This window comes from Megachile rotundata, chromosome 4 (genome assembly GCF_050947335.1).
Source record: "Megachile rotundata isolate GNS110a chromosome 4, iyMegRotu1, whole genome shotgun sequence".
NCBI classification, from domain to species: domain Eukaryota; kingdom Metazoa; phylum Arthropoda; class Insecta; order Hymenoptera; family Megachilidae; genus Megachile; species Megachile rotundata.
The window spans coordinates 8,408,574-8,436,513 of record NC_134986.1 but is presented as its reverse complement, the minus strand read 5'-3'; the positions used below and the strand labels follow the sequence as shown (position 1 = coordinate 8,436,513).

General features: G+C 36.4%; 1 protein-coding gene across 2 annotated transcripts in view; it reads right to left on the bottom strand.

The window, feature by feature from the left end:
• The window catches only part of Phlpp (PH domain leucine-rich repeat protein phosphatase), a 211,634-nt gene that overhangs the window by 126,486 nt on the left and 57,208 nt on the right, over positions 1 to 27,940 (bottom strand). The window contains exons 1-2 of one of the 2 annotated variants that reach the window (XM_012295705.2): positions 8,816 to 8,995; positions 665 to 2,405 (exon numbers count right to left, since the gene is read on the bottom strand). In XM_012295705.2, coding sequence (XP_012151095.2) covers positions 665 to 2,251 — 1,587 coding nt within the window. In that variant the 5' untranslated portion in view covers positions 2,252 to 2,405; positions 8,816 to 8,995. Of the gene's footprint in view, positions 1 to 664; positions 2,406 to 8,815; positions 8,996 to 27,940 lie in introns of those variants that run through there. The other variant, XM_076530989.1, reaches the window with a different exon arrangement.

Sequence of the window (27,940 nt, the reverse complement as noted above, 5' to 3'; positions counted from 1 at the left end):
ATACAATAATTTGAAATAAGCATTTTTTAACTGATTCTATAATATGACACATGTGATGTATACACATAGTGAAACAAACAGTAGAAATTATTAGTAGAGAAATAATAACCTCAGAAGAATTCATTTAACTTTTTAACCTCTTGCACTATGATGTTTTCGTCAAGTGCGTCAATCAGAACTGACTAATTTCAGCCATAACACGAAAACAGACACAGAAACTTGAAATGTTATGTGAATTTGTTATCATGTAGTCGTTGACTATGCAAATTATAGTTGGACTTGAACTCCAAATTGAAATATTCAAAATTCGAGTAAAATAGCCGAAGTATGAGTGCGTCACGAGTCAGACTCGTCAAAATAGTGTAAGAGGTTAACTAAGTTTTAAAGTTGCTGTTTGCAAACAGTCTCTTCGAGTGTAAAGGGTTAATACTTCGAGCAATTTTGTTGAACAGTCAAAAGCCGCAGTGTCGATACGTTATTATTAACCTTGCGATTAACCCCGTCCCGTTTACCGCGTAACCGGAATCCGCAAGCCGCCGACGCATCATAAAGACGTCGCAGCTTAGCTCATTAGCGTGTCAGACTTTCTCATTAAGCTGAAACGCGTGCCCTTTGCGTCGCAAATCAGATGAATAATTAGGGAAGAAAGTTGAAGCTCGCTTACCTGAATAAACAGAGACAGCTCGTCGCCTAGCAGCATGTCCCTGCAGACGTCTTTAGCGGTGGTATCCAGAGTAAGATAGACGAGGCTGCTCTCTATTCCCGTGTGTATCCTGACCCAGCCACTTCCGGTGCCAACGTCCACGCCAACTCCCGAGTCCCACGAGGAATTGAACGTCTCCTGAAGCCTGGACACTTTTGACCCGGTCAATTCGTTGTCCTCGCTTCGGACGGAATCGCCGGAACCGTCGAGCTTCTCTCGCGGCTCCGCTTTAGGGACCGACTCGTCGAATCTGTCGATAGTCTCGTCCAGGTTCTCCAGAATTTCGTGTTCCAGCGCCACTTGATCGACTCCGGATCGATCCGCGATTCCGTCCGCGTCACGGTTTACCCCCGGCTTCGTCCTCGATTCGTTCGAGCGATCGCTGTAGCTCTCGGGGTACAATCTGGAGCTCCCCAGACAATCGTCCTGCTCGATTGTCCTGTCTACGTGCTTCGAGCCCTCCACGTTGGAGTAAAAAACGCACCTCTTCGACCTCGTGCCGTATTCCGTCCTCGAGGACGCTCTCTTCTCTTTATCGTCCGAGAGGAAACCGGGTCTGGCCGTCATGATGAAGTTCTCGTTATCGCGAACGGTCCTCGACTTCGACGTGCTCTTCGATCGTCTCTTGTCCGTCGAGTCGCTTTCCTTCGAGGTCGGCTCCGAGGCGAGCTTGTTGACGTCTACTTTGCGTTGCCTCGAGTCCTGACACGTCTGATCCTTGGCATCGCTCTTTCCTTTGCGTCTAGCCTCCGCGTACACGTGCTCCTCCTTGTCGTTCGACATTGATCTTCTCGCAGGCTGATCCTTCGACACCTTGCTCTCCTTCGAGTGATTCCTGGACTTGGACTTCTGCTGAAAGCGCTCGTAGTTGGCCAGGATCTTCTGATTCAGCTCGTGGATCAACTCGAGCCGCTTCGAGATCGAGTCGTTCGTTTTGTCCACCTTCTTTCCGCCCCATTTGCAGTCGTCCTCCTCCTTCTTCGTCGATTTCCTGGTCTTCGTGGACGTCGCCAGCTGTCGTCTCTGTTTCCCGGACTTCCTCGATCCTGATCCCTCGCTGGGACTACCGATCTCGTACTTCGAGTCGCTTTTGATCACGTTCTCGTCACTAGGACGCTCTATGCAGTCGATCTCGATGGACCACGAAGAGTCCTTCCGTTTCTTCTCGCACTCTTGCGGGTATCCGGACACGTTCATTAGCTCCAGGCTAGTTTTATCTGATCTTTTTCCGGCCTCCGTCTTGCGGTTCCCGCTCAGCTCGATGCCCTTTTTAGCGTCGGGGCGGACCTGTAAACCTGCGCTGGAACCGCTACTCAGACTGATCCTCTCGTTCAATTCCCAATTGATCGCCGGACGACCCTTCGTGCCCACGTTCCGGCTAACTATGGGACACAGACCGAGCTTCTGATTGAGATCCTGTGGATCCGTTTGATCAGTGTTTGCGCTTGTTCGAACCCTTAGACCTCGGGTCGATGACAACCTGCGGGACCTTCTTAGCTTGCTGCACGTGCCAGACATCGTCTCGACGGATTCGCTCGCGATCACCATCCTGATTGGGGATCATTCGGATTTTCGCGACTTCAAGTCTTTCTTGTTTGTTTATATTGCGTTTTTGAACATTTTTAAGTGAAAGTGACTCGGTTGCATTTTTATGGGTTTTTGTAGAATGGTGTATCGAGATTGGTTCTTTAGGTTTACTTGTCTGAAACAGAAATATAAGTGAGTTAATTATAGCGGTTTTTTTTCAAGGTTTGTAGTATAGGATTATACTATCCTTGTAAGATAGGATAATATTTGGTGATGTTATGCTTTGGTGCACTGAAGTCAGCTGTTTGGTGATACTTGACTGATACAGATAGGTTAAACATAGACAGCTTAAATGATTACAATTTTTATTTTCATCTTTTGAGGAGTGTGAACTGGATAAGATTTAAAGGTCTTGCAAATATTTGTTGGAGTATTAAGTTTCTATAATGGCTGACCCAAAAATTTAAATATATTAAATGGTTACAATATTTGTATGTTCTGAAGAGTATTTATATGCAGTATATAATTTAACACAATTGTTCTTGGTATGTTGATAATCTTCAAATAAAATTATATGAGCAAATGATTACAGACTTCTTTAAGTTTGATACACGAGTGCCTTGAACTCTGTAACGTTACAAAAATGAATTGTGTGGGGTTATTTACCAATCAATATTTTTGCGATGTATCAAACGGAATACTTTATGAGGAATATTTCATCTAGAAAAGAAAATGGATGCCCTTCAAACCGTCATAAATTTTGCAGACTCGACGCTAAACGAATCCTTTCAGGTGGACCGTCGATAGATAAATAGAAAGCAAGATACGTGATTTGAACGAGTAAACTCGACTCGTCTCCTTCGTTCTCGAGCTACTCTCCTTTGTACGCCGACTACTTCCGAGTTTGATATTTCGACCTGCTGTATCAAACGTAATTCTCTATAATGGAAACGCGTTGGTCTACCGATAGTTTCACGGAAAATGGGAAACCTTTCGAAACACGTATCGATTTTCTGTAACGAGTATCATCATTATCGTCGTTATGTGAAACGACGATTAAACGTGACCCTATATCGAGCACTGAATGGCAAACGACGTTTTAATTTGCTAGTAATTTTAACACTTTGAAGTTATGGAACTATGGGGCTTTGAAAATTTGTGGTTTTGACAGTTTGTGATTTTAGGATAATTTGGAACTTTGGTATTTTGGGGCTTTGCTCTGACTTTGGAATTTTGTGATTTTGTGTTCTGGGAGGTTGGGAGTTCGGGAGTTTGGAAGTTTATAATTAGGGAATTTGGGAACTTTGGCTCGTTCGTATTCTGGGATCTTGATATTTTGGAACTTTGGTAGGAGTTCAGTTTTGGAACATTAAAATGTTTGAACTTTTGGAATTTTTGGGTTTTGTAATTTTAGAACTTTGGTATTTGGGGTCCTTGATATATTAGAACTTTTGAAGTTTTAAATTTTGTAAGTTTAGGACTTTTTGGTATTTTAGGTCTTTGACATCTTAGAATTTTACAGTTTTAAAATTCTGTGATTTTACAATTTTAGAAGCTTGTTATTTTAGGTCTTTGACGTCTTAGAATTTTACAGTTTTAGAATTTTGTGATTTTACAATTTTAGAAGCTTGTTATTTTAGGTCTTTGACGTCTTAGAATTTTACAGTTTTAGAATTTTGTGATTTTACAATTTTAGAAGCTTGTTATTTTAGGTCTTTGACGTCTTAGAATTTTACAGTTTTAGAATTTTGTGATTTTACAATTTTAGAAGCTTGTTATTTTAGGTCTTTGACATCTTAGAATTTTACAGTTTTAGAATTTTGTGATTTTACAATTTTAGAAGTTTGGTATTTTAGAATTTTATGATTTTACAATTTTAGGATTTTGATACTTTGAGATGTTGGTATATTAGAATTGTAGGATTCTGCAACTTTACAATTTTAGGACATTGATTTTAGGATTTGGACATTTTGCATTTTTTAAATTCTTCAACTTCGACATTCGAGAACCTTGAAATTTTGGGATCTTGGAATTTGGAAACTATGTCAACTTCAAACTTTGAGTTTAGGAATCTTGAAAGTTCGGAAATCTTGAGTCTTGAAAGGGGCTTTGAAGTTTGGAATATTGAAATTGTAGAACTTTTAAATTTTGAAGCACAGAAATTTCAAGGACTTCTTTTTCACACTTTTAATTTTTGAACACTAAAAACATCAAGAATTCAAGGCTTCTGAATTCTACGACTTTCATATAATTATTTATCGAATTCGACTGAATTCTCTGTACAATTAATTTGCTAATAAAATAGTAAAAAGCGAATGTATATTTCTGACAACATCCAATAAATTCGTATCTAAAAATTCACAGCAGCATCTCTTTCAAAACTGCTTAAAATTCACTTCAAAATTACCAAATAATTCTTTCTGGTAAGAGACCATTTCCCAATAACCATACGCTGAATAATTCATTTCTTAGACTGCCTCTAACCATAGACAATGCGAAATAATTTCTCATTGATGCAATTTCGGAAACGCTATTTTCGAACGAATATTCGTCACAAAATCTATTGTGGAAATGTGAAGTAAAAGACCGGAATATTACGTGATGGAAGGCGACATACATTCTGAACATATAATTAAATAAAGTGTATTTTTCTTACATTCTAGTCGAGTGTTTACATTCATCTCTTCGGAATCAAATAATTACACTACCAAAGTCAAAAGCTAACTTCACATTTCCTCTCCTGTAAATCGAGTAATATGTTAATAAAAATATCATGTAATATGTGTTTTGAATTCGTCTCGATGTTCTCTAAAGCTATGAATAAAAAAATGTATGTTCCTATTTAAAAAACCTGAGGTGACCTCGACTTTGTCAGGAGAACAAACTGTTTTCAAAATTTGCTTTACTGATATCTGTTGTGCACTTCATACCCTGCAAATATTGTTCTAAACTTTTTTTCGTAAGGTGGCTGCAAGTGGGAGAAAAATCGTGAGTAGCGTTACAACACCCTGCATATAAACTACATTATTTCATTTTCAATCTTTAAAAGAAAAAACCTACAGAAACCGAGTAATAATTAATTTACAGAAAAGTGTGTATGAAGTACATCTTCACGACGTAAAGTACATCACGTCGATTTTCTTTTAATTACAAAGTAATCCATATAATTCTTTCGTTGCACCAAGTCAGTATTAAAGAACAGAGAGACAGTAAAGCGAATAAATTGACCGGTGGTTAATTGGAAAATCGAAAGGATTAAACGACATTCAAAGACTTTAGTGTCGTCGAGGATCCATTGCTGAAGCTTCGTTTACGAGCAACTTTCCTTTGGATTTCTTGACGTTAAGGAGACACCGAGTGAAAAATAAAAATACTCAGGGCGAAGAAAAGAAAGAGCACGAACCAAGCTGCTTTTCCATGGTGTAACAAGAAGAAAAAAGGATCTTTTTATCCTTCTACTTTTCTTCTTCTTTTGTCGTACTGAGACAGGACGACTTGATAAATACTTGGATAACAACGACACGAATTACCATTGTTTCGCGAGATATCAAGAAACTGCGTTGTCTTTCTTCGAGAATACTTATTGCGCGAACAGATCCTCGTTAATTCTGATGTTTGCTCGTTAAATGGTAATTTTATACTTTCTTGTCAATTATAGAAATCTTTGTGAGGATTTGCTGTCGAGTTTTATGATTTCAAGTTTGAGCGTTTTGATTTAGGTTGCTAGCAGAGATCTTTAGATGTACTATTAGATATTTAGACATACTAATTTGTAGTTTAGATATTTTCAAATTGAGAAATTTTGTAATTTGCATATTTAAAAATTTAGAAAGTTAGAAATTTTCAAATTTACAAGTTTTTGAAATCACATATGTTTGTTATAAATTGGTAACATTGGTAAAATTTTTGTCATTTGTGACATGTGTGATATTTGAGACATTTGTAATATTTATAATATTTGTGACATATGTAACAAATTGTCACATGTGTAACATATGTGATATTTGTAACAAATTTTAAGAAATAGTGACATGTGTAACATATGTGATATTCGTAACAAATTTTAAGAAATTAGAACATGTGTGACATACGTGATATTTGTAATAAATTTTGAGAAATTGTGACATGTGTAACATATGTGACATTCGTAACAAATTTTAAGAAATAGTGACATGTGTAACATATGTGATATTCGTAACAAATTTTAAGAAATTATGACATGTGTGACATACGTGATATTTGTAACAAATTTTAAGAAATTAGAACATGTGTGACATACGTGATATTCGTAACAAATTTTAAGAAATTAGAACATGTGTGACATACGTGATATTCGTAACAAATTTTAAGAAATTAGAACATGTGTGACATACGTGATATTCGTAACAAATTTTAAGAAATTATGACATGTGTAACATATGTGACATTCGTAACAAATTTTAAGAAATTGTGACATGTGTAACATATGTGATATTTGTAACAAATTTTAAGAAATTGTGACATGTGTAACATATGTGATATTTGTAACAAATATTAACAAACTATAACATATGTAACATATGTGATATTTGTAACAAATTTTAAGAAATAGTGACATGTGTAACATATGTGATATTCGTAACAAATTTTAAGAAATTAGAACATGTGTGACATACGTGATATTTGTAATAAATTTTGAGAAATTGTGACATGTGTAACATATGTGACATTCGTAACAAATTTTAAGAAATAGTGACATGTGTAACATATGTGATATTCGTAACAAATTTTAAGAAATTATGACATGTGTGACATACGTGATATTTGTAACAAATTTTAAGAAATTAGAACATGTGTGACATACGTGATATTCGTAACAAATTTTAAGAAATTAGAACATGTGTGACATACGTGATATTCGTAACAAATTTTAAGAAATTAGAACATGTGTGACATACGTGATATTCGTAACAAATTTTAAGAAATTATGACATGTGTAACATATGTGACATTCGTAACAAATTTTAAGAAATTGTGACATGTGTAACATATGTGATATTTGTAACAAATTTTAAGAAATTGTGACATGTGTAACATATGTGATATTTGTAACAAATATTAACAAACTATAACATATGTAATATATGTGATATTTATAACAAATGTTAACAAACTAAACCACATGTAACACATGTGATATTTATAACAAATGTTAACAAACTATAATATGTATAAGACACATGATATGTGTAACAAACTTCAAGAAATTGTAACATATGCAACATATCTGATATCAACAACAAAGGGCAACAACTTGTATTATTTGTGACATTTGCAACAGTGAACATTTTGTAATTTGAAACAAGAAACTCGTGAACCGGTCAAATGACCAGCTTGATAGCACTGTAAATAAAATTTGTTGAGCGAAACGAGCGATTCCAGGGTTTCAAGAGGCGTAGTGTTCCATGACGCATCGGCACACCCATAGAATATTAACATCGTCAACGATGGGGGACTCGAAATCCGATGTCGAACAACGTCCAACAATAGTCTACCTTGCATTTGTTCGAGGCTAGGATTTCTTTGTCGCGTCTATTCAAAATACCAGATACTTGACACAAATATCGATTAACACTTGTTCCAATCTAGGCAATGTACGAACATATTCGTTCTTCCTATGCTGTTCTAACGACAAAAGATGCTCGAAACACACTTTGCTCCACTTTCCACTGTCAAGGGTGCTAGGAAAATCCTTCATCTTCGATGGAATCTAATACTGATCGAGTAACATGCGAGCAGTGTCTCGATTATAATTTTGAGAATGCTTGAAAGCTGGTTAATACATTTTAGAATTTTTGAATTATTGAAGAGATAATCTTATGAATTTTTAACTTGGGAAAAGATTTTATATTGTGGTCGAATTACTGTTTTCATTGAAATAATTCTGGGGTCAAAATTATGAAGTTATAGGGTTAAAAGTGATAGAGTAACAATTATAGGATAACAAGGTTAATTGTTACAGGGTTAAAAATTATAAAGCAAAAATTATAGGCTAAAATTTCCAAGGTTAAAATTTTATAGAACAGAGTAAAAATTATAGAAAAAAATATAGAACAAATTACAGAAAAAATTATAGAAAATATTGTAGAAAAAATTATCGAAAAAAATTATGGAAAAAATTAAACAAAAAATTATACAAAAAATTATAGAAAAATTATAGAATAAAAATGATAGGACAAGAAATTATATCAACTTCATATTTCGTTGCAAAATTTCTCTACTTCAAATTTCTTCTATTTCAAAGTTTACAAACTTTGACTTGTTAATACATTCTGAACCTATCACATCTAGTGATGTATAGTTCTCAAATAATAGCTGGTATATTATTAGTGCAAATTGCTATCTAAAAATAAGAAATGTCAACGTAAATAAGAAATAACAAAATAAGAGATAAGTGACAGTTGTACAAAGATGAGTGAAGGAACAAATTTTGGTGCCAAGGATACTGTATCGTGAGTATCAATTAAGTGTAATCATTGAAGCATTATTGGTAGATGGTGTACAGATACAATAGATAATTATTAAGCATTATTTAGTTATACATACCTTCAGATAGGTCAAATCCTACTTCTTAGGTCCTCATTCACTAATCACTTTAATGCACATAGGGTAATTTGCAGTATGTCATTTACAACAATTTCACAAATATTTTATGCACTTCACTGACACTAATTTTGAAGATCTATTACCTTGTTATTATTGGGTAAGGTTAGAATCCTATTAGTTTGCAATTCACTTCTCAAATTACTAATTTTAGAAATACTCAGAATGAGTCACAAATAGAAAAAATCCCAGAGCACATATAAAAAATTTCGTAATTATTTTTGTGTGATATTTGTAATAAGTAAGTAAGAGATCATTAAATAAAACCCAAGTGGAGAATAAGAAATTACAGAACTCACAATTGTATTTATTAAAATTTGACAGAAATTAAAAATATCATGCTCCAAAACCTAGATCACAATCTAGATGATCAAAACTCAGATAAGGTGTCTCACCTTAAAGAATAAATCCATTAAAGAAAAATAGATATAAATAACTAAGTAACACAAAATCCCAAGAAACTCTGCAATGACACTCGCTAATTCTTCACAAATTACACTCTACTTCCACCATCCTGCTTCCACAAATCACTAGATCCCAAACATCTCAGAGAACAGCACATCCACAAAAATCTCACCTAAATAACTCGACTCATAAAATTTGATACATGTTCCAAGAATTTCGTACATGTTCCAACTATTACTAAAACCAAAACCACATGTGTGTATTATTAAAATACAAACTACATGTGTTATTAAAATCACACTACACACAGAACCACAACGGTGCAAATACACCTCGCACAAACACCTTTCGAAATCACTTCAATCGTAGAAAAAAAACGTGACAGTGATTCGCGTACCGAGTCATCGTGGACACTGTGCAGGTTTAAAAGATCGTCGCTAAGCAGCCGACATGATGAATATATCGTCGGCCACCTGTCTTCTCTACCTGTTGACCATGTTGCACGTTGCTCATACAACGGGTCGAACAAAGACGGAGAAAGGGACAATGAAAGGGAGAAGGGAGAGGGGAATAAAGAGAAACAGACGGATCAAAAGAGACGGACGAAAAAAGACGACCAGTGGGGAGAATCCGAAAGTAAGAAGGTGGGGCGAACGCTAGGGGAAAGAAGCGAGAGAAAGACACCGGAGTGAAGGGTTGGAGAGAGAGGAGCAGAGAGTAGCGTCTCTTTTCCACGTGCTCGTTTCACGTGGTTCACGCGAGGAAGAGGAAAATGGCGGGGAAACGACCAGCTGTCGACCCTCGTTCGGGGGGAACCATTGCAGAAGAATGATGCACTTCCGCCCCCTGATACGCTCTTCTTTCCGTTCCAATGCCTCGGATTAATTTCGACCGCGTTTCGCGTGCACGATCGCTCGCTATTTCAAAGAACACGCCGGTCGTTTGCTTTTAAATCGATGCTGAGAATTGCCCGAAATTTGTACGAGTTCATTCGTTTTCGGCGGTTCTCGAGGAAATAGGGTTTCTTCGAACGGGGTGGATTTTGTGGATGGATAGGGTCACAGCAAATTAGATAATTAACTAGATTTATGGAACCTATCAAAATGACGGATAATTATTTTAGATGACAGAACTTGTTAAGAAATTTTTGTAATAACGTCAACTTTCATCAAGCAAAAGAATGTCCTTAGGCTGTTCACATATTATCCTCAATTTATTTATTTTTCTACTTTAGTTCAAATTTAAATAAGTAACCATCAAACGTCCGTAAACCTAGTGTTAAGATGATTGTGGTAAGAAGAATTTAGAATTAAGAAGAATTTTCAAGTTTTAATGTATGATTTTTTTAAGTTAAGGTCAATTATTTTTGGACTTACGGGGTTGTAATATAGTCATGCTACCGTCATGACACTTTTTAATTTGTAAATGTAAAAATTGTCTACAATTAATAACGAACCGTAGCTCACATTTTCAATTCGAAATTCCACATTTTCAATCCCAAAATTCAGATCAAATTCCGCTTAAAAATTTCTTCCTATCACATTCGTAACACGACGATTTTTTCAGCAACGTCCAAAAATTACGATCACGGAACGATTATTCGATAATTTCGAGTGGAACGATCAAAGCATGTGTCGTTATTGGAAAATTGCCTCTGTATTCGAAGATTAACTGCGTTTCGGTAAACGAAAATTCATGGATGTTTGGTCGAAACGTCGATCGATAAGAGCGTAGAATTATATCTTGGAGGTGTGTAAAACGTGGTGTGAGTTGATTAATGAACCTCCCGATAATTAATTGAATAATTAACAGCCATAATGAACTTTTCACGCTGCTGGCAATTGTAAAACGATAAGCTGACCGAGCAATATGAACCAACTAATTTTGGTTGGAAAAATTCAACCTTGTTTCGGATATCACATTTTCATCGACATAAATTACGTGGTATCGTTTCTTCTTTAGAGGAGGTTTAAACGAAAATGTCTTTTGTTTAATGGAGAACTGCGAGTCATTTATGTTTTAAACAATATAGGGTGCTCCATCTAGTTTTTAAGTTGTAAGGTCAGGTGAAAATATGTGAAATACGTGAAAATACAGGGTGCTACCTTTAACTCCACTCACGACTTTTCTATAAATAAATGGACTCTGTATTCAAGTATTTATACAAAAAAATTAATTTTCGTTTCACGAATCAAAATTATTCTGCAAGCTCGAAATAAGGCAGTTCGTTTTTCACTTCAATTGCTGATGGAAAAATAATATTTAAAATAATTCCTTTTTCATGCCCAAATGACGAAAGTACATAAAAATGTAACGAATAGGTGGGTGCAATAATTGTGCCACGATGAAACGCAAACAGTGTCACCATAAATTCGGAATTATTGATATAAGGTAATAAATATTATATTATTGTGTCACATTATTAATTCCAAGTGTATGTATACATTAATTATTTAAAATTATCGCACAATGCAATTAACTTTAATTGTATATGTTTACTGTTGTTTACGCTCGTTGCATGATACAATTAATTTTAATTGTATATATTAATTTTAATTGTATAATTTATAGATTCATTGACTTATATCATAATGTATGTTAGTAGTGTTGCATTTAGAAAAGGGAGAACATTTTTTTTTGAGACACCTTAACGATTATTAATTTATAGATTCATTGAAATATATAATAATATGCATTAGTAGCGTTTCATTTAGAAAAGGGAGAACATTTTTTTGAGACACATTAACAATTATTAATTTACAGATTCATTGAATTACATAATAATATGCATTAGTAGTGTTTCATTTAGAAAAAGTAGAACATTTTTTTGAGACACCTTAATAATCATTAATTTATAGATTCATTGAATTACATAATAATATGCATTAGTAATGTTTCATTTAGAAAAAGGAGAACATTTTTATGAGATACTTTAACAATTATTAATTTATAAATTTATTGAATTATATTATAATGTATATTAGTACTGTTGCATTTAAAAAAAGGAAATTTTTTGAGACACCCTAATAATTATTAATTTCTACATTCATTGAATTATGTAATAGTATGTTCAACAGCTGTTCACGAACAGGATACAGTAATTTTCAGGTTGAACTTGTAGAAGATTAACGGGAATGTAAGTGAAAGCAAATGAAAATGTAGGTTGATCGCTTTCGATTCGATCGTAGCGCAAAGGCCTCTTTTAATCGGCTGAAACATCAAATTTCCTAATGCCTAATTCTATCTAGGAGATTTCAATCGGAAAATATGCTGAACGAGTAGTTTTTCTGTTGATCTTCTGCACGGCAATCAGCGTTAACATAGTTCCACTGCACTTTGTTTATATTTCATTAGCCCCGATAACCGAACGTAAAATCGCGGACGAAGAATGCTTGAAATGCGAAATTCGCGAATCGATGTCGCTTTATTTGGTAAAAAGCCAAGGAGTACAGTCAACAGCGAATCTTACTTCCCTAGAGGAAATATGGCAGCCCGGAGAGGACCTTTTCACTCAATTTTTATGAACTTTCGAAAATTCGAACGTTTAAAAATGGGTTAAGAAGTTTAAAATTTAAGAATAGGCTAAAGAGTTGAAAATGTAAAAATAGGTTAAGAATTTAGAAATCTAAAACTGGGTCAAGAATTAAAGAATTTAAAAATAGTATAGGGATATGAATATTTTGTTATCTGGAAACTTTAAGATTTGGAGATATAAATATATAAGAATGTTGGGATTTGATGATTTAAGTTTAATGTATTTTAATTTGTTCAAATTGTTTGACCAGGTAAATGACTATAAGTTTTCATTTAATAAATACAGTATTAATACTACATTTAATGTTACGTACAATATGTGTAACAAATATCACATGTGACACATATGAGTGTGTATAACAAACATGACATGTGACACGTATAATATGTAGAACAAATATCACATGTGACACATATAAGTGTGTATAACAAATATGACATGTGACACGTATAATATGTAGAACAAATACCACATGTGACACTTATAGGTATGTATAATAAATATGACATGTGACACGTATATTATGTATAACAAATATCACATGTCAGACGTATAATACATATAACAAATATCATATGTGACACATTGTAAGTATATACAATAAATAATGTAACACATATAGCACATACAACAACCACAAAAATATAATGCAACAATAATGTTATTGAATATTCGCTTAAAAAAAGAAAGCAACAAGATCGAGTTTCGAATGAATAAATTTCTTGAGCAAAATATTTCTCATCGAACATCTTCGAGAAATCAACAATACCCTTTTCCTTTCACGCAAATCCAAACAGCCATGCATGCATAACTTTTCCCACGCATCCTGTTCTCTGATTCAACGTGCGTGTCCAACCTCCAGGAAGCGGGCAAAGGTGTGTCCTGTGGTCACACACGGAACCATGTGGTGCCATCGTAAACCATCGTTTCAAGGTATAAGGTTGTTACGTTCGTTGCGTTTAACAGAACTTCAACCATGAGAAATTCCTTTTACGTATCATTTTCCGTTAATGTCCCTTATTTCTTCTTCGAATGTACTTATTATATGATTGTAATTTTCAGGTAATTTATAAGGTAATGTATTCAGAAAGGAAAAGGTAAAATTCTCAGGGCTCAAAATCTGGGCATTTTTTACTTTTTTAATTTTGTCAAGGATTTGGATAGTTGAGATGAAATTTTACCATTTTGAGTGATATGGAGATTTGGAGATTTTTCTACATTTGGAAATATGAGAATTTGAGATTTAAAGAATGTTAAGATTTGAAGATTCAGAAACTTGTAACTGTGACTATGAAATTATTTAGATTTGGAAATTTGATAATTCAAAAACTTGTTAATTTAGCAATAAATGAACTCATAAATTCCAACCTTTGTAAACCAAAGAATTCACAAATTTTTTAATTGTGAATCACTTGTTCATTTACTAATCCCCTCCTTTATAATCCCACATCCTCACAAACCAAAGAATTCCAAAAACATCAAACCTCATAAAATCCAACCTCCCTCGAATTATCCACTCGCATAATACTACAGTTACCTCCGAAAGAAATCATGCAAGGATAAAATTTCAGAACACACATGAGTTCTCAAGGTTCCTATTTCTCGTTGGCAAAGGAAAGGTATCGCGATGAACCTGCACGTTCCGGAAGTGGCAGGGTCTCCTCAATCAGTCCGTCTATCCTCGCAACGGATTTGGGGCGGACCCTCACTGAAATTTTAACCGTCTCGTTGAAGATCCATTTTCGTAACGTTTCCTACGAGTTTTGCGTTTCATTCTGCTCAAGAATCGATCCGGCCATTTCTCCGAACGATTCTGCACACACGCGCAGCGAGCTAGATTCGCGCAACAAGTTTCAAAGCGATTCGAGTTAACCCGTTGCTGACAAGCTTTGTGCATAGACACCGGTTTCTTTGTGGCTTCGTGTGCCACGGGCTATTGTGTGTATCGAGTTTAAGCCCTTTACGTATAGTTTGCCACTGGATTGTGTGCTTTTAATGTGTTCTGCACGGATTTCGATGCTGATACGTTTCTTCGTGCGAACGCTGTTGCTCGTCTACGGATTTCGCTGTACTGTCTTTGACAGGTTAATTTACATTTTCGTGTTATTGTGGTTAATAATTTTTAGGTTTGATTATTTGAATTTTAGGTATTTTTGTACTCGAGCAAAATAGAATTAATTTGGTGGAATAAATCATAGGGCTGACCTTCTTTTTGGTTCTACGCGTTGGATTATTACGCGTTGGTTAACTACGCGTTAGATTACCACGCGTTGCATTACTATGCGTTGGACTAATATGTGTTGAATATGCAAGCGTTGGATCACTACGCGTTAGATATCCACACGCAGGATTACTACGCATTAGATATCCACACGCTGGATTACTACGCGTTAGACTACCATGCATTAGATTCTTACGCGTTGAATTACTACGCGTTGAATATGCACGCGTTGAGTTACTACGCGTTGAATATGCACGCGTTGAATTACTACGCGTTGAATATGCACGCGTTAAATTACTATGCGTTGAATATGCACGCGCTAGATTACTACGCGTTGGATATCCACACTCTGTATTACTACGCGTTGTATTACTGCGCGTTGGATTATTACGCGTAGGATTACCACGCGTTGCATTACCACCCGTTGCATTATCACGCGCTGCATTACTACGCGTTGAATTACCACGCGTTGGATTACTACGCCTTGGTTAACTACACGTTAGATTACCACACGTTAGATTCCTACGCTTGGAATTACCACGCATTCCATTACTACGCGTTGCACTAACAAGCGTTGAATATCCACGCTCTGGATTACTACGCGTTAGATATCCACATGCTGGATTACTACGCGTTAGATTACCACGCATTAGATTCCTATGCTTAGAATTACCACGCGTTGCATTATTACGCGTTGGATTACTACGCGTTGAATATGCACGCGCTAGATTACTAAGCGTTGGATATCCACACTCTGGATTACCACACGTTGAATGACTACACGTTGGATTACCACGCGTTGGATAACTACGCGTTATCCGAAGCTGCGCTCCCGCGTCTGCGCATGCGTAATCTCGCGCTCTGATTGTTCCGTGTTTTTTCTTAATAATTCAAAAACGAAGCTTCAAACCCCATTTTTGCAGAGGGAAATCTTACTCAGAATCACGTCAGCTACATTTCAGGGACCTACACTAATTGTGAAACACTCTGTATAACACTTATTTGTCTGTATGTAACTTAGTAAGTGTTTACTATGGAGAGTTTCTTTTACTTCAGGTTTCACACATCAACTTGTGCGATGACATATTGTGACGAATATGTCAGAAGACTATTAAGTGTCAATCATAGTAATGAACCAGCCACACTACCCATGAAACAGTCCCATTCTCACTCTCTCATGAAACTCCAGAAATTCCGAATTCGATTTCCCCGGACACTTAGCCAAGAAAAAGAAAAGGAAGCGAAATAAAAGAAGAAACACAGAGTCATGCTTTTGTTTCATTCGGCGAAGTTCTATCGGGTCTTTTCTGGTTAGAAGAACCCTTTCACAATGGCAGCACTCGCCTAACCCACTTCCACGATCTCTCGAGTGGCGCAATCCACGTGAACGTGCAGTATTCGGGGTATTCCGAGGCACAACCGTCACCCTCGCATCCCTCTTTCTTATTGTCTCGACCAGAGCGCAGCAACCCCTTACCGGCCTCCACCACCCTCTTCTCTCGTAATTACAAACGAAGCCAATTAAAGCGGATGAGCCTAAATGGCCTGGCCCCGACGTTTGACTGCGCCCGCCAAACCCGAGACAATGCCTCTGACAACGATCGTGTCACTTCCGGCCGAGTTTCTACTTTCCCGGCAATTTGCTCCCACGAATTCTCTCTGCTCGACCTACAGACCAACAAATTTTCCGTCGTGTGCCTCTTCTTCGACGCATACGCAAATTGGACTGGCTAATTTTGCCTTTTTGGGGAGAAAATTCGCTTAGCGACGTGGAACCGCTACGACCTACTATAATTGCACGTTGGGGTTGGTAGTCTTTTTAACGGGGGAGCACGCTTTGTTAACGATGTTAGTGGTTTAGTTGTTTTATGATAATTTTTGTATGTGAGGTTGTTTTGGAAGAGTATGATAAATTATATTTTTGAGAATGTGGGGTAGAGTGTGGTATAGAGAGAAGTAATGTGTTTATGAACATGTGGAGCGAGGGTCATAATTATAGGAACATGTGTGGGTGTAGTATATCGAGTGTATCTTAAATTTCTAAATGTATTAAATTCATACATTTACCTACATATACATATACATATACGTATACATATGTATGAATATCGGTAGATTACTATATGGTCCTTGATATACACACTCTAATTACTATATTTGCTAATCTGTATATTGACTGATCTCTATATTTTTTTTTTATATCTCTAAGTCCCAAAAGTCCTTAATTTCCAAATTTCTAAATTTTCAAACCTTTTAAGTCTTCATAACTCCAAAGCTACAATTTCTTAAATTTCCAAATCCTCAAATTCAGAAAATCCCCAAAATCTTCAAAGTCCTCAAAATCCCCACATTCCTAAACTCTCTAAATTCCAAAAATCCCCAAATTCTCAAAATTCCTAAATTCCCAAAATTCCAAAATTCTCAAAATTCCTAAATCCCCAAAATTTTCACTATAATATAACAGTGGCAAAACGTAAATTTATAAGAATGAATAAACATAGTCAAATGAGTATTTCTCGCGAGATATAAAAGCGATTCTACGTGCGTTTCCTTTTCAACGTAAAACACGTACGTTTACCACGTGCATTAAATAGATAAAGATAAGTAGAAGGTGGACAAAGGCGTGCTTGAATGTACCATAATATACGCCCTTAAATAAGAAATTCTAAAAGCGTGCTGCACGTGTTACATTTCCCAGTCACCGTGAACGCGTTACGGAACAGTTTCAGATCGATTTTGTTACAAATTCTTTTCCCTGCTGGAATTTTTGGGTACGATTCTTTCAATTGTTTTGTCATTCTTTTTTGTCAAATCATTCGGCAGTAATTACAGGTTACTTTTTCATTATAGTAATCTTTTAATACAAATGACACTTGTACTATTTTGTTAGTATGCTATATGTAATAATTATTGCACTATTGTACTATTATAGTAGTGATCAGTGTGCTTTTATGTTAGTGTTTGTTCTAGTATTTTACACTGTAAAAATTGTCAAAATTGTATTTAAAAATATGATATCTGAAAAGCTCCTTGATATAAAATACATAAATCAAAAATTCCCTTATTTATATCTAAATTCTAAAATTTCCAAATTAAAAAACCTCTGAATTCTCAAATTTACAAGTTTGAGTTCCAATTATCAAGTTCACAAACCTCCAAATTCACAAATGACCAATGTTACAAATCCCCAAATCCCTAAATTCCTAAATTCCCAAATTTCCAAATTCCCAAATTCCCAAATTCCCAAATTCCCAAATTCCCAAATTCCCAAATTCCCAAATTCCCAAATTCCCAAATTTCCAAATTTCCAAATTCCCAAGTCTCCAAATTCCCAAATTCCCCAATTTCTAAATTCCCAAATTCCCCAATTTCCATATTTCCAAATTCCCAAATTCCCAAATTCCCTCAATTCCCCAATTTCCAAATTACCAAATTTCCAAATTCCCAAATTCCCAAATTCCCAAATCCCCAAATCCCCAAATTCCCCAGTCTCCAAATTCCCAAATTCCCCAATTTCCAAATTCCCAAATTCCCCAAATTCCCCAATTTCCAAATTCCCAAATTCCCCAAATTCCCCAATTTCCAAATTTTCAAATTCCCAAATTCCCAAATTCCCAAATTCCCAAATTCCCACATTCCCAAGTCTCCAAATTCCCAAATTCCCCAATTTCCAAATTCCCAAATTCCCCAAATTCCCAAATTCCCAAATTCCCAAATTCCCAAATTCCCAAGTCTCCAAATTCCCAAATTCCCCAATTTCTAAATTCCCAAATTCCCCAATTTCCATATTTCCAAATTCCCAAATTCCCAAATTCCCTAAATTCCCCAATTTCCAAATTACCAAATTTCCAAATTCCCAAATTCCCAAATTCCCAAATCCCCAAATCCCCAAATTCCCCAGTCTCCAAATTCCCAAATTCCCCAATTTCCAAATTCCCAAGTTCCCAAATTCCCCAAATTCCCCAACTTCCAAATTTCCAAATTCCCAAATTCCCAAATTCCCAAGTCTCCAAATTCCAAATTCCCAAATTCCCAAATTCCCAAATTCCCCAATTCCCAAATTCTCCAAATTCCCCAATTTCCAAATTCCCAAATCCCCAAATTCCCAAGTCTCCAAATTTCCCTAGTAAAATCTCTAAATTCCCAAATTTCCCTAGTAAAATCCCCAAATCCTCCAATTCCCCAAATTCCCAAATTCCCAAATCCCCAAGTTTCCGTATTAAAATACCTAAATTCACAAACAACCACCTGAAAAATTGCAAACGTTCAAAATCCACACATCCATTTCCATATTTCAAAATCTTCGATTCTCCCAAGCCCCAAATCCGTCAGAAACCTCTCGCTGTATCGGATGCATTAAACCATGCATTAACGATACAGTCGAAAGTTGAATTTACCTTTTCCCGACATTTCCGCGAGCAGTCCGTGCATCGCGAAAAGAAAACATCGAATAATGGGAAAAGTGGCTTCTCGACGAAGCACGTGACGCACGATTTCTAACGAAAACAGCGCCGACAACGCTGTTATGAAACGTGTGCCGCAGAGAGAAAGAGCCGCGAGGAGGTTAAAACGAAAACCATTTTATATACGCGGGATTTCACTTGCCACGGTTTCCATCGCCACCACCGCGACGGGGCTTTAAACATTTTGGCTTTCGTAAATAAAGATACACAACGCGCGATAACAACTCTCGAAAAGTAGATAAAAGCCGGCAGCGCCGATACACCGAGAGAGCGCGAGAGAAGAGAAAGAGCTTCTAAATTCGAGGATCGAAAACTACCGTTTTCGCGATACACGCGCAACGTACAATGTATAAAACGGCCGCGGTGTTTTCGTATCGTTATACCGGATGCAAATATCGCGCACGGCAAACCGGAACCTCGATACGCGTCTATTATATATCGGATCGATATATGCCGGGCCGTTCACAGAATCTGTATTTTCCAAAATGTGTTCGTCCGCGCTGTTCCGATAAATTCGCGAAAAAAAGAAAACAGCGAAATATATTGACCGAAGTCCTTTTTTTGCGGTTACCGCGTTATGGACGATCAATTAAGCTTACACTGTTAGTTTTGTGGATGTTGGCTGGAAACGTTGAAATGGGTTTAATGAAGGGGTTTTGCGATTTTGGGATTTTGAAGGCGGGATTTTTTGGGTGGAGAGATTTTGGGACGTGGGAATTTGAGGATATGGAAATTTGGAGATGTAGGAATTTGGGAACGTAGGAATTTGGGAATGTGGGTGTTTGAGTATGTGAGAATTTGGGGATGTGAGAGTTGGAGGGTGTGAAAATTTGGAAATGTAGATATTTGAGTATGTAAGAATTTGGGGATGTGAGAAATGGAGGGTGTGAAAATTTGGAAATGTGGATATTTGAGTATGTGAGAATTTGGGGATGTGAGAATTTGGGGATGTGAGAATTTGGTAATGTGAGAATTTGGGAATGTGAGAATTTGGGGATGTGAGAATTGGAGGATGTAAGAATTTGGGAATGTGGGTATTTGAGTATGTGAGAATTTGGAGATGTGAGAATTGGAAGATGTGAGAATTTGGGAATGTGAGAATTTGGGGATGTGAGAATTGGAGGATGTGAGAATTTGGGAATGTGGGTATTTGAGTATGTGAGAATTTGGGGATGTGAGAATTGGAGGATATGAGAATTTGGGAATGTGAGTACCTATTTGAGTAAGTGGGAATTTGGGTATATAGAAATTTGAGGTTGTGAAAATTTAGGAATGTGAAAATTTGAAGATATAAGAATTTGGGCATATACAAATTTAGGGACATAGGTATCTGGGGTTAGACATTTGAGGACTTAGACATTTAGGAAATTTTTCACTAACATTCCTTCACTCACATCTTGACACAAACCTATGACACATAATATCCAAATTTTACTCATCATTTTCACACACTTTTCAAATCATTTTCAAACACACGTGATGTTACTTTCTATCGTAAATAACAAGCAAATCAGTTAAATCGTCGATAATATCCGTATCGTTTCACTGTATTCAATTTCCGTAGGCGCGAACCAGCGAAACGGTCTCGAAACTTTTCCGATCGTATAATCCGGCTCGACATCGCCTAATCGTCTATCTTGTTGTCTCTCTCTCCCTGTGGAATCGAGCTTCTTTCGGGACAGGGCTTGTAATCCAGCAGAGTTCACGGGAGGATATCTAATCGATCGTGGCACTCGACAACGGCCTCTCGGATCTCCCAATTTCACGGCCCGGTCCGATTTACTTGTTACCGCCGTGAAATATCGGAAAACTTCCAGGGAAGATTAGCAACACTGACAATTTATTGGAATCGGCCTTTTCGGGGACACCCAACCGATCGACTAATCGAGATATTCTTCGTCGATATCGAACCGGCTCTCTCGATGGCCCGCGGCTTTTTAACGGAGACCCCTTTTAACCCGTCCAAAATCATTCTCTGCATTAATTCGTTTGTGGAGTAAATTGCTCTCTGCTGTTACTTTACTTAATATTCTGTGTATTCGTCGTTTAATAAACTGTTATTATCTCGTTATTTCGCATATCACCTGCGGGTACAAGAATTTGATGTTTTAAAAATATTCTAATTTTTAATTTATAATTATACTTTCTAACAGACATGTCAAACCTCTTGCAGAGAATATTTACATATTCTTATGTGTTTTATAGGCTGTTACTAATTAATTCGGATAAGCAAGTTGAAAATTGAACTGTGTACTGATGTCAACCCATGAGTTGGCGCGTGAGGAGGTCCCAAAGGAGTTACGCCCTTTCCCACATACTTAAAAATAACACACTTCATCATATTCTGCATCGTATTCATATTCAGCACAATTGTTTAGTTTTATTTAGACTTAAGTGAAATTGTATAAATTTGGGTTACGTCTGTTCTGAATGTGAAATAACCATGGCTATTCGTTATGTTGTAAATTGTGTGCGATTGCATTGTCATTGCGAAGGTAGCGATAAGTTTATTTGTAGCGGAGAGCGAAGAAAGAGGGAGCGAGATAACATTTGTAAATTTTTGAGAAGCGATGCCTAGCTGGCGATCTCCTTACGTGCACAGGGGTGGTTCGGCGAACCTGGGGCCGTTCAAGCCACGGCTAGGGGAGGTGCTGTATGTATCGCCCTGAAGCTGGTATGACCCTGAGAGGGAGATGACGAACGTCTCCGGTAGCGAGGGACAGTGGACGGAGAACCGCTTGGTCGTTCCCCGGAACCTTTAGGCTGGTCTAGGAGTAAAGTCGCTATGGCAGATAAGGGTAGTATTCGGGAAAACTCAGAAAGGTCAGGCGTGTTGCGAACATTGCTTAGGCAAGGCCCGAATATTCTTTATTAACTTGTCGGTTGTAGAAGTTAGAAACTATCTTGCTCGCTCTTCCAAGGAATAAATATTACATCGAAAAATCAATTATATTTTCTAACGTTGTATTGTTCCACGATAAACGGTAATACATTTGCGTTCTATATATATTTTTGTAAATTTAATCTGTGATAATTTGTACAATTTATATTTAAATGATTTTTGTATACAAAGTAATTAATCCCGACTGCGCTTTTTTATCCTTGTTGGTTTATCAATTAATTTCTGTGTATAAAGAGTATCGTGTTATATTCAGCATACATGTGTATGTTCTGCAAACATTCGTAGACATACGAAGAAAGCAAGATAGCGTAAAAAATATCTGACGTTATGTAATAGCAAATAAATAACGTTAACTTAATGAAAGTCGATTCCGACTTTAATTAAAAACGCCGCAACGGAGAAGGGATGGAAAAAAAGTGTTCGGTGAGCGAGTTTAATTAAAGAGTTTCGAACGCCGAAGCCTCATTTGAGAAGAGGATAAATGTTGAATAAGATGAATCGGTCGAAACAAAAGTAACCGAGGTTCGATACGAAGGTAAAGATAAGCTGCACAGAGTGTAAAAGTTATTAATGCGTCACTGTATGTACCACTACCGACAACGCGTTACGCGAGCTTGAATTTATGGTAATAAATACGCTAGCCTAAGTGATTTATGCTCTTCTTGCGTGCGAATCGAAATTAATACATTTACTTCCTCGCTAAATTATCCACGTACGTGTTACAATTTCACCGACATCTTTCAGTGGAATTTTATACTAATTGCTACTTTCTGTGGGTTTAATGTTAGGTGTTACTGGTAAGATACTTTGTATCAAAACAAATTTCCAAATTTCTCTATTAAAATTTCAATTTGCATCTAATATTCAAAACATTTTCAGCATAAAATTAACCTAAATAAATTAAAACCCCTAAAATAACCAAATCACATAATAAGAAATAATCGAGTCGAATATAAGACAGAAAAATCAGTTAAGAAATTCAGTTTCTAAATCATCGTAGCAAGACCAGGTATGATTGTCATAACCAGGCTTCATCTCGGTTCCGTTTCATTTCCTCTTTTTCCTACTTTTTCGTTCGTTCCAGTCGGCTGAAAGCGGACTCATCCTCTTCTGGGGTTCTTAATAAAATCGGAATTGTTAAGCGACTCATTATAATGAGAAAAGGAAACTTCCGGTAGGACGGGAAACGCGAGTTGACGCGGGGATCGGTAAAAATTTGGTTTCGTAATTCCTCTTTCTTCCTTTCTTTCAATCTCGATTATCTCAACTTTTTAATTCAACATCATTTTATAACTTTTTTTGCTCTTAATATTCATCTATTCTGACAATGTCAAGATTTCGAATACGATACACTTCTATTGGCTACTTTATTATTTTTAATAAAAATAAAATAAATCGTCAATATAAGAATATTTGTTACACTGATGAATATAAAGTTTAATAATTTTATTTTTAATTTTAGTTAAATAATTTTTCTTTGCAAAATGAGAATTCTCGTCATCTTTGGACTTTTAACCCCTTGACCTACAATAACGCGTCACACTCGACCTACAGTTCGAATGTGATAAACCTCGTACTTTCACTGCAATTGAATTTTCAATTCTAATTAAAATTAATACAATCAAGGATTGCAGAAGATAGAATGTGCTTAACATTTGAACTTTCTTCAGTTGCCTTAAAGTTGTAGCAATAGCTAGCTGTGTATGACGCAAATGTTTAGAAAATTGTAGGTCATGATCCATTTGTAATTGGATCTATTTCTAATTGTAGCGTTATAAGGCTTGTCAAAGTATGATAAAATTTTAACAAAATAAAATAAAGTGATCCCTAATTGATTTAAATCGAAGTAAAATCAAAATTCGAATAAAAATCACATTTGAACCATGACTTCACGACTTGTGACTCTATGTGAAGATTTGTGAAGATACAACAAGGGTTTAATAATATGAAATAAAATGGGTGCATGGAACAGATTGTTCAACGAAACAATCCCAGCGAAATACAGTAACGAAAGATAAAGAAGCAAGAATCGGTTCTTCTGCTTCGATTATTTGGTGGCGGAACTTTCGGCGAGCTATCGATTATATCGGCGGAGGTCGGTTCTATGTGAAAGGAGAGAAGAAGCCGAAAGCCTCGACATTTGGATGGAGTTCAGCCATCGAAATTCTCCGATTCTTTTATTTCCAGCCACGCCGTTCCCCTTTCATTCTCGTTTCTTTTCCCTCTCGAATATCGGGAATACTTCCCGAAGATTTTCAAGCCACCCTTTTTACCTCCAGCCCTGTTCTAACCACCGGTGTTCCATCGAATCTGCAGTTTAATTAACTATTGCTCCACTCGATTCCCTTTCCTCCCTTTTTACCAGCATACCTTTGTGGCGGACAATTTATTTTCGCGGTACACTGGTTGTTCTTATGCCGGAAATTACGTTTAACCTTTGAATATATTCTTTGAGGATTAAATTAATATTCGAGGGTGTACGTGTGTGTGCGTAGTTGAGAGATTACGCTCAGCGGGATTCGCGTAACTTCTACACCTCCGGGTAAATTAATATTTGGCTCCCTCGGAAATCGGTCCAGATCGAAACTTCGCTCGAAATTTGGTAACTTGGGCATTTGGTGATTTGTGGATTTGGAAGTTTCGAAGTTTAGGAACTTGCCAATTGGGGAATTTCGAACGATGGTTAATTGGGGACATTGAAGATTCGAGAATTGAGGTAGCGGGGAATTTGAAAGTTTGCGAATTTGCTGATTTGGGAACTTGAGGATTTGGGGACTTTGGAATTTGGTTATTTTTGAATTTGAGGATTTGCGAATTTGGGAATGGAGGGATCGGGGTGAGGGAAACTAGGGAATCTGAGAATCTGAATCCCTAAGTCCTCAAATCTCCAAATTCCCAAATTCCCAAATTTCCAAATTCCCAAATTCCCGAATTCCATAATTCCCCAATTCCATAATTTTCCAATTCCATAACTCTTCAATTCCATAATTCCCCAATTCCATAATTTCCCAATTCCATAATTTCCCAATTCCATAATTTCCCAATTCCATAATTTTCCAATTCCATAATTCCCCAATTCCATAATTTCTCAATTCCATAATTTCCCAATTCCATAACTCTTCAAATCCGTAATTCCCCAAATCCGTAATTCCCCAATTCCATAATTCCCCAAATTCATAATTCCCCAATTCCATAATTCCCCAATTCCATAATTCCCCGATTTCATAATTTCCCAATTCCATAATTCTCCATTTTCATAATTTCCCAATTCCCCAAATCTCCAAATCCCGAAACCCCTAAATCCCGAAATAAAAAATCCCCAAATTCCCAAATTCCCAAATTTGCATTTTCCCAAATCCCTAGATCCCAAAATTTTAAAATCCCCAAATTTTCATTTTTCCAAATCCCCAAATCCCCAAATTCCTAAAGTCCCCCCACAGTTACCAACACCAAAAACCCCAACACTCTCTCTCCAACCATAGTCTCCCAAGTTTTCTCTTTCAGTTAATCGTCCAAGCATCAGATTGTCGTTGAACTCTCCGTTTCTTTTTCTATTCGAGACGGTTGACATTTCTTTCAGAGACATTCGTTCGTTCAGGTATTCTTAAGCGTCGACGACGTTTACTATGCGGCGAACGTCGTCAGTGACGGACTACGAAAAGCAATAGCCCGGGACGACGAATGGAATCCTTAAACTGGTTTGCACTGATGTCGAGAGTGAAAAGGAATTGCTGTTGTACCGTGTGTGTACTTGAACTCGGTCTGAGACAGGCGACAGGTGTTATTGCGTGTCTTCGTTACCGTACGTGAGCATTCGTCACCCGAAGACAATGATCGTGTTTGATTGATAGAATCGATTCTAGTTTACCTCTCGTGTTCGACGATTTGCGGAAACTTGGGTGCGAAGTCGAATTCTGACGTTTTAGGATTATTTTTATTGTTGCTTTTGGTATTCTATTTTTGTCACTGTAATTTGTTCTTATTTTGTTGATATTGTTGTTGAGTGATTTTACAAGTTTTTTTACATTATTATTGTTTTTGAATAACTTGTAATTTATGTTTGTTTGAATTTTTGAATTTATGAATTGTTCAATGTTGGAAATTTTGATTTCAATATTTCAATATTTGAAGTCTTGAATGTTTCAATACTTTAATGTTTGAATTCTTGAATATTTTAATGTTTGAATTTATTAATATATTAATGTTTAAATTTTTGAATGTTTGAGAGTTTGAATTTTTTAATACCTTAATATGTGAATTTTTGAATGCATTTATAAATTTTCATCATTCAAACACTAAAACTTTTGAATTGCAAATTGTACCAGTTACCAAATTAATTAATTCTGGGAATCGAAAATATAACAATTAACATTCGAGCAATATTCTCGCATTTGGAATAATATTTAGTCCGCACCAATTTCCATCTCGAAACGACGCAATTAAACTCTGAATATTATCAACTATTTAAAAGATGGCGATAATTTGAACGTTTTACGAGAGCTTCTCTTAACCATCTTAATCTGTTTTGAAGTTCGAATAACTTTCACGGAGAAGAGCAACTGATTAACCAACGTAGTCTGGCAAATACATTCGAGGAGTTTATGGAGTTTAAAAGGAGACAGTTTCTCGAATCAAGAATTAACAGCCCTACTTTTCGTTACTAGAAATACAGATAAGTTAACAAAGTTCTGAACGATGAAAGATCTCTACGGATCGGCCGATTATTCCGCATTTTTTCTACCTAGAATATACAACGAAAACGTCGCACCGAATTTCAATATTTTGCGATTCGTTTAGTTCGCAGGGCTTTGAAATAACACGAAAAATAAGCGCGTCGAGTTTGTTTTAAATTTTATCTATCGCTACAATTTTACAAATATTCTGGATATACAAAGGGAAATTTAATTGATTAAATTGTGAGGATTCATGCGATATTATGCAGAGAATATTTACATCTTCTTATGTATTTTATAGGCTGTTGCTAATTAATTCGGATAAGCAAGTTGAAAACTGAATTGTGTACTGATGTCAACCCATGAGTTGGCGCGTGAGGAGGTCCCAAAAAAGTTACGCCTATTCCCGCATACTTAAAAATAACACACTTCATCATATTCTGCATCGTATTTATATTCAGCAGAATTGTTTAGTTTTATTTAGACTTAAGTGAAATTGTGTAAGTTTGGGTTACGTCTGTTCTGAATGTGAAATAACCATGGTTATTCGTTATGTTGTGAATTGTGTGCGATTGCATTGTCATTGCGAAGGTAGCGATAAGTTTATTTGTAGCGGAGAGCGAAGAAAGAGCGAGCGAGATAACATTTGTAAATTTTTGAGAAGCGATGCCTAGCTGGCGATCTCCTTGCGTGCACAGGGGTGGTTTGGCGAACCTGAGGCCGTTCAAGCCACGGCTAGGGGAGGTGGTGTATGTATCGCCCTGAGGCCGGTATGACCCTGAGAGGGAGATGACGAACGTCTCCGGTAGCGAGGGACAGTGGACGGAGAACCACTTGGTCGTTCCCCGGAACCTTTAGGCTGGTCTAGG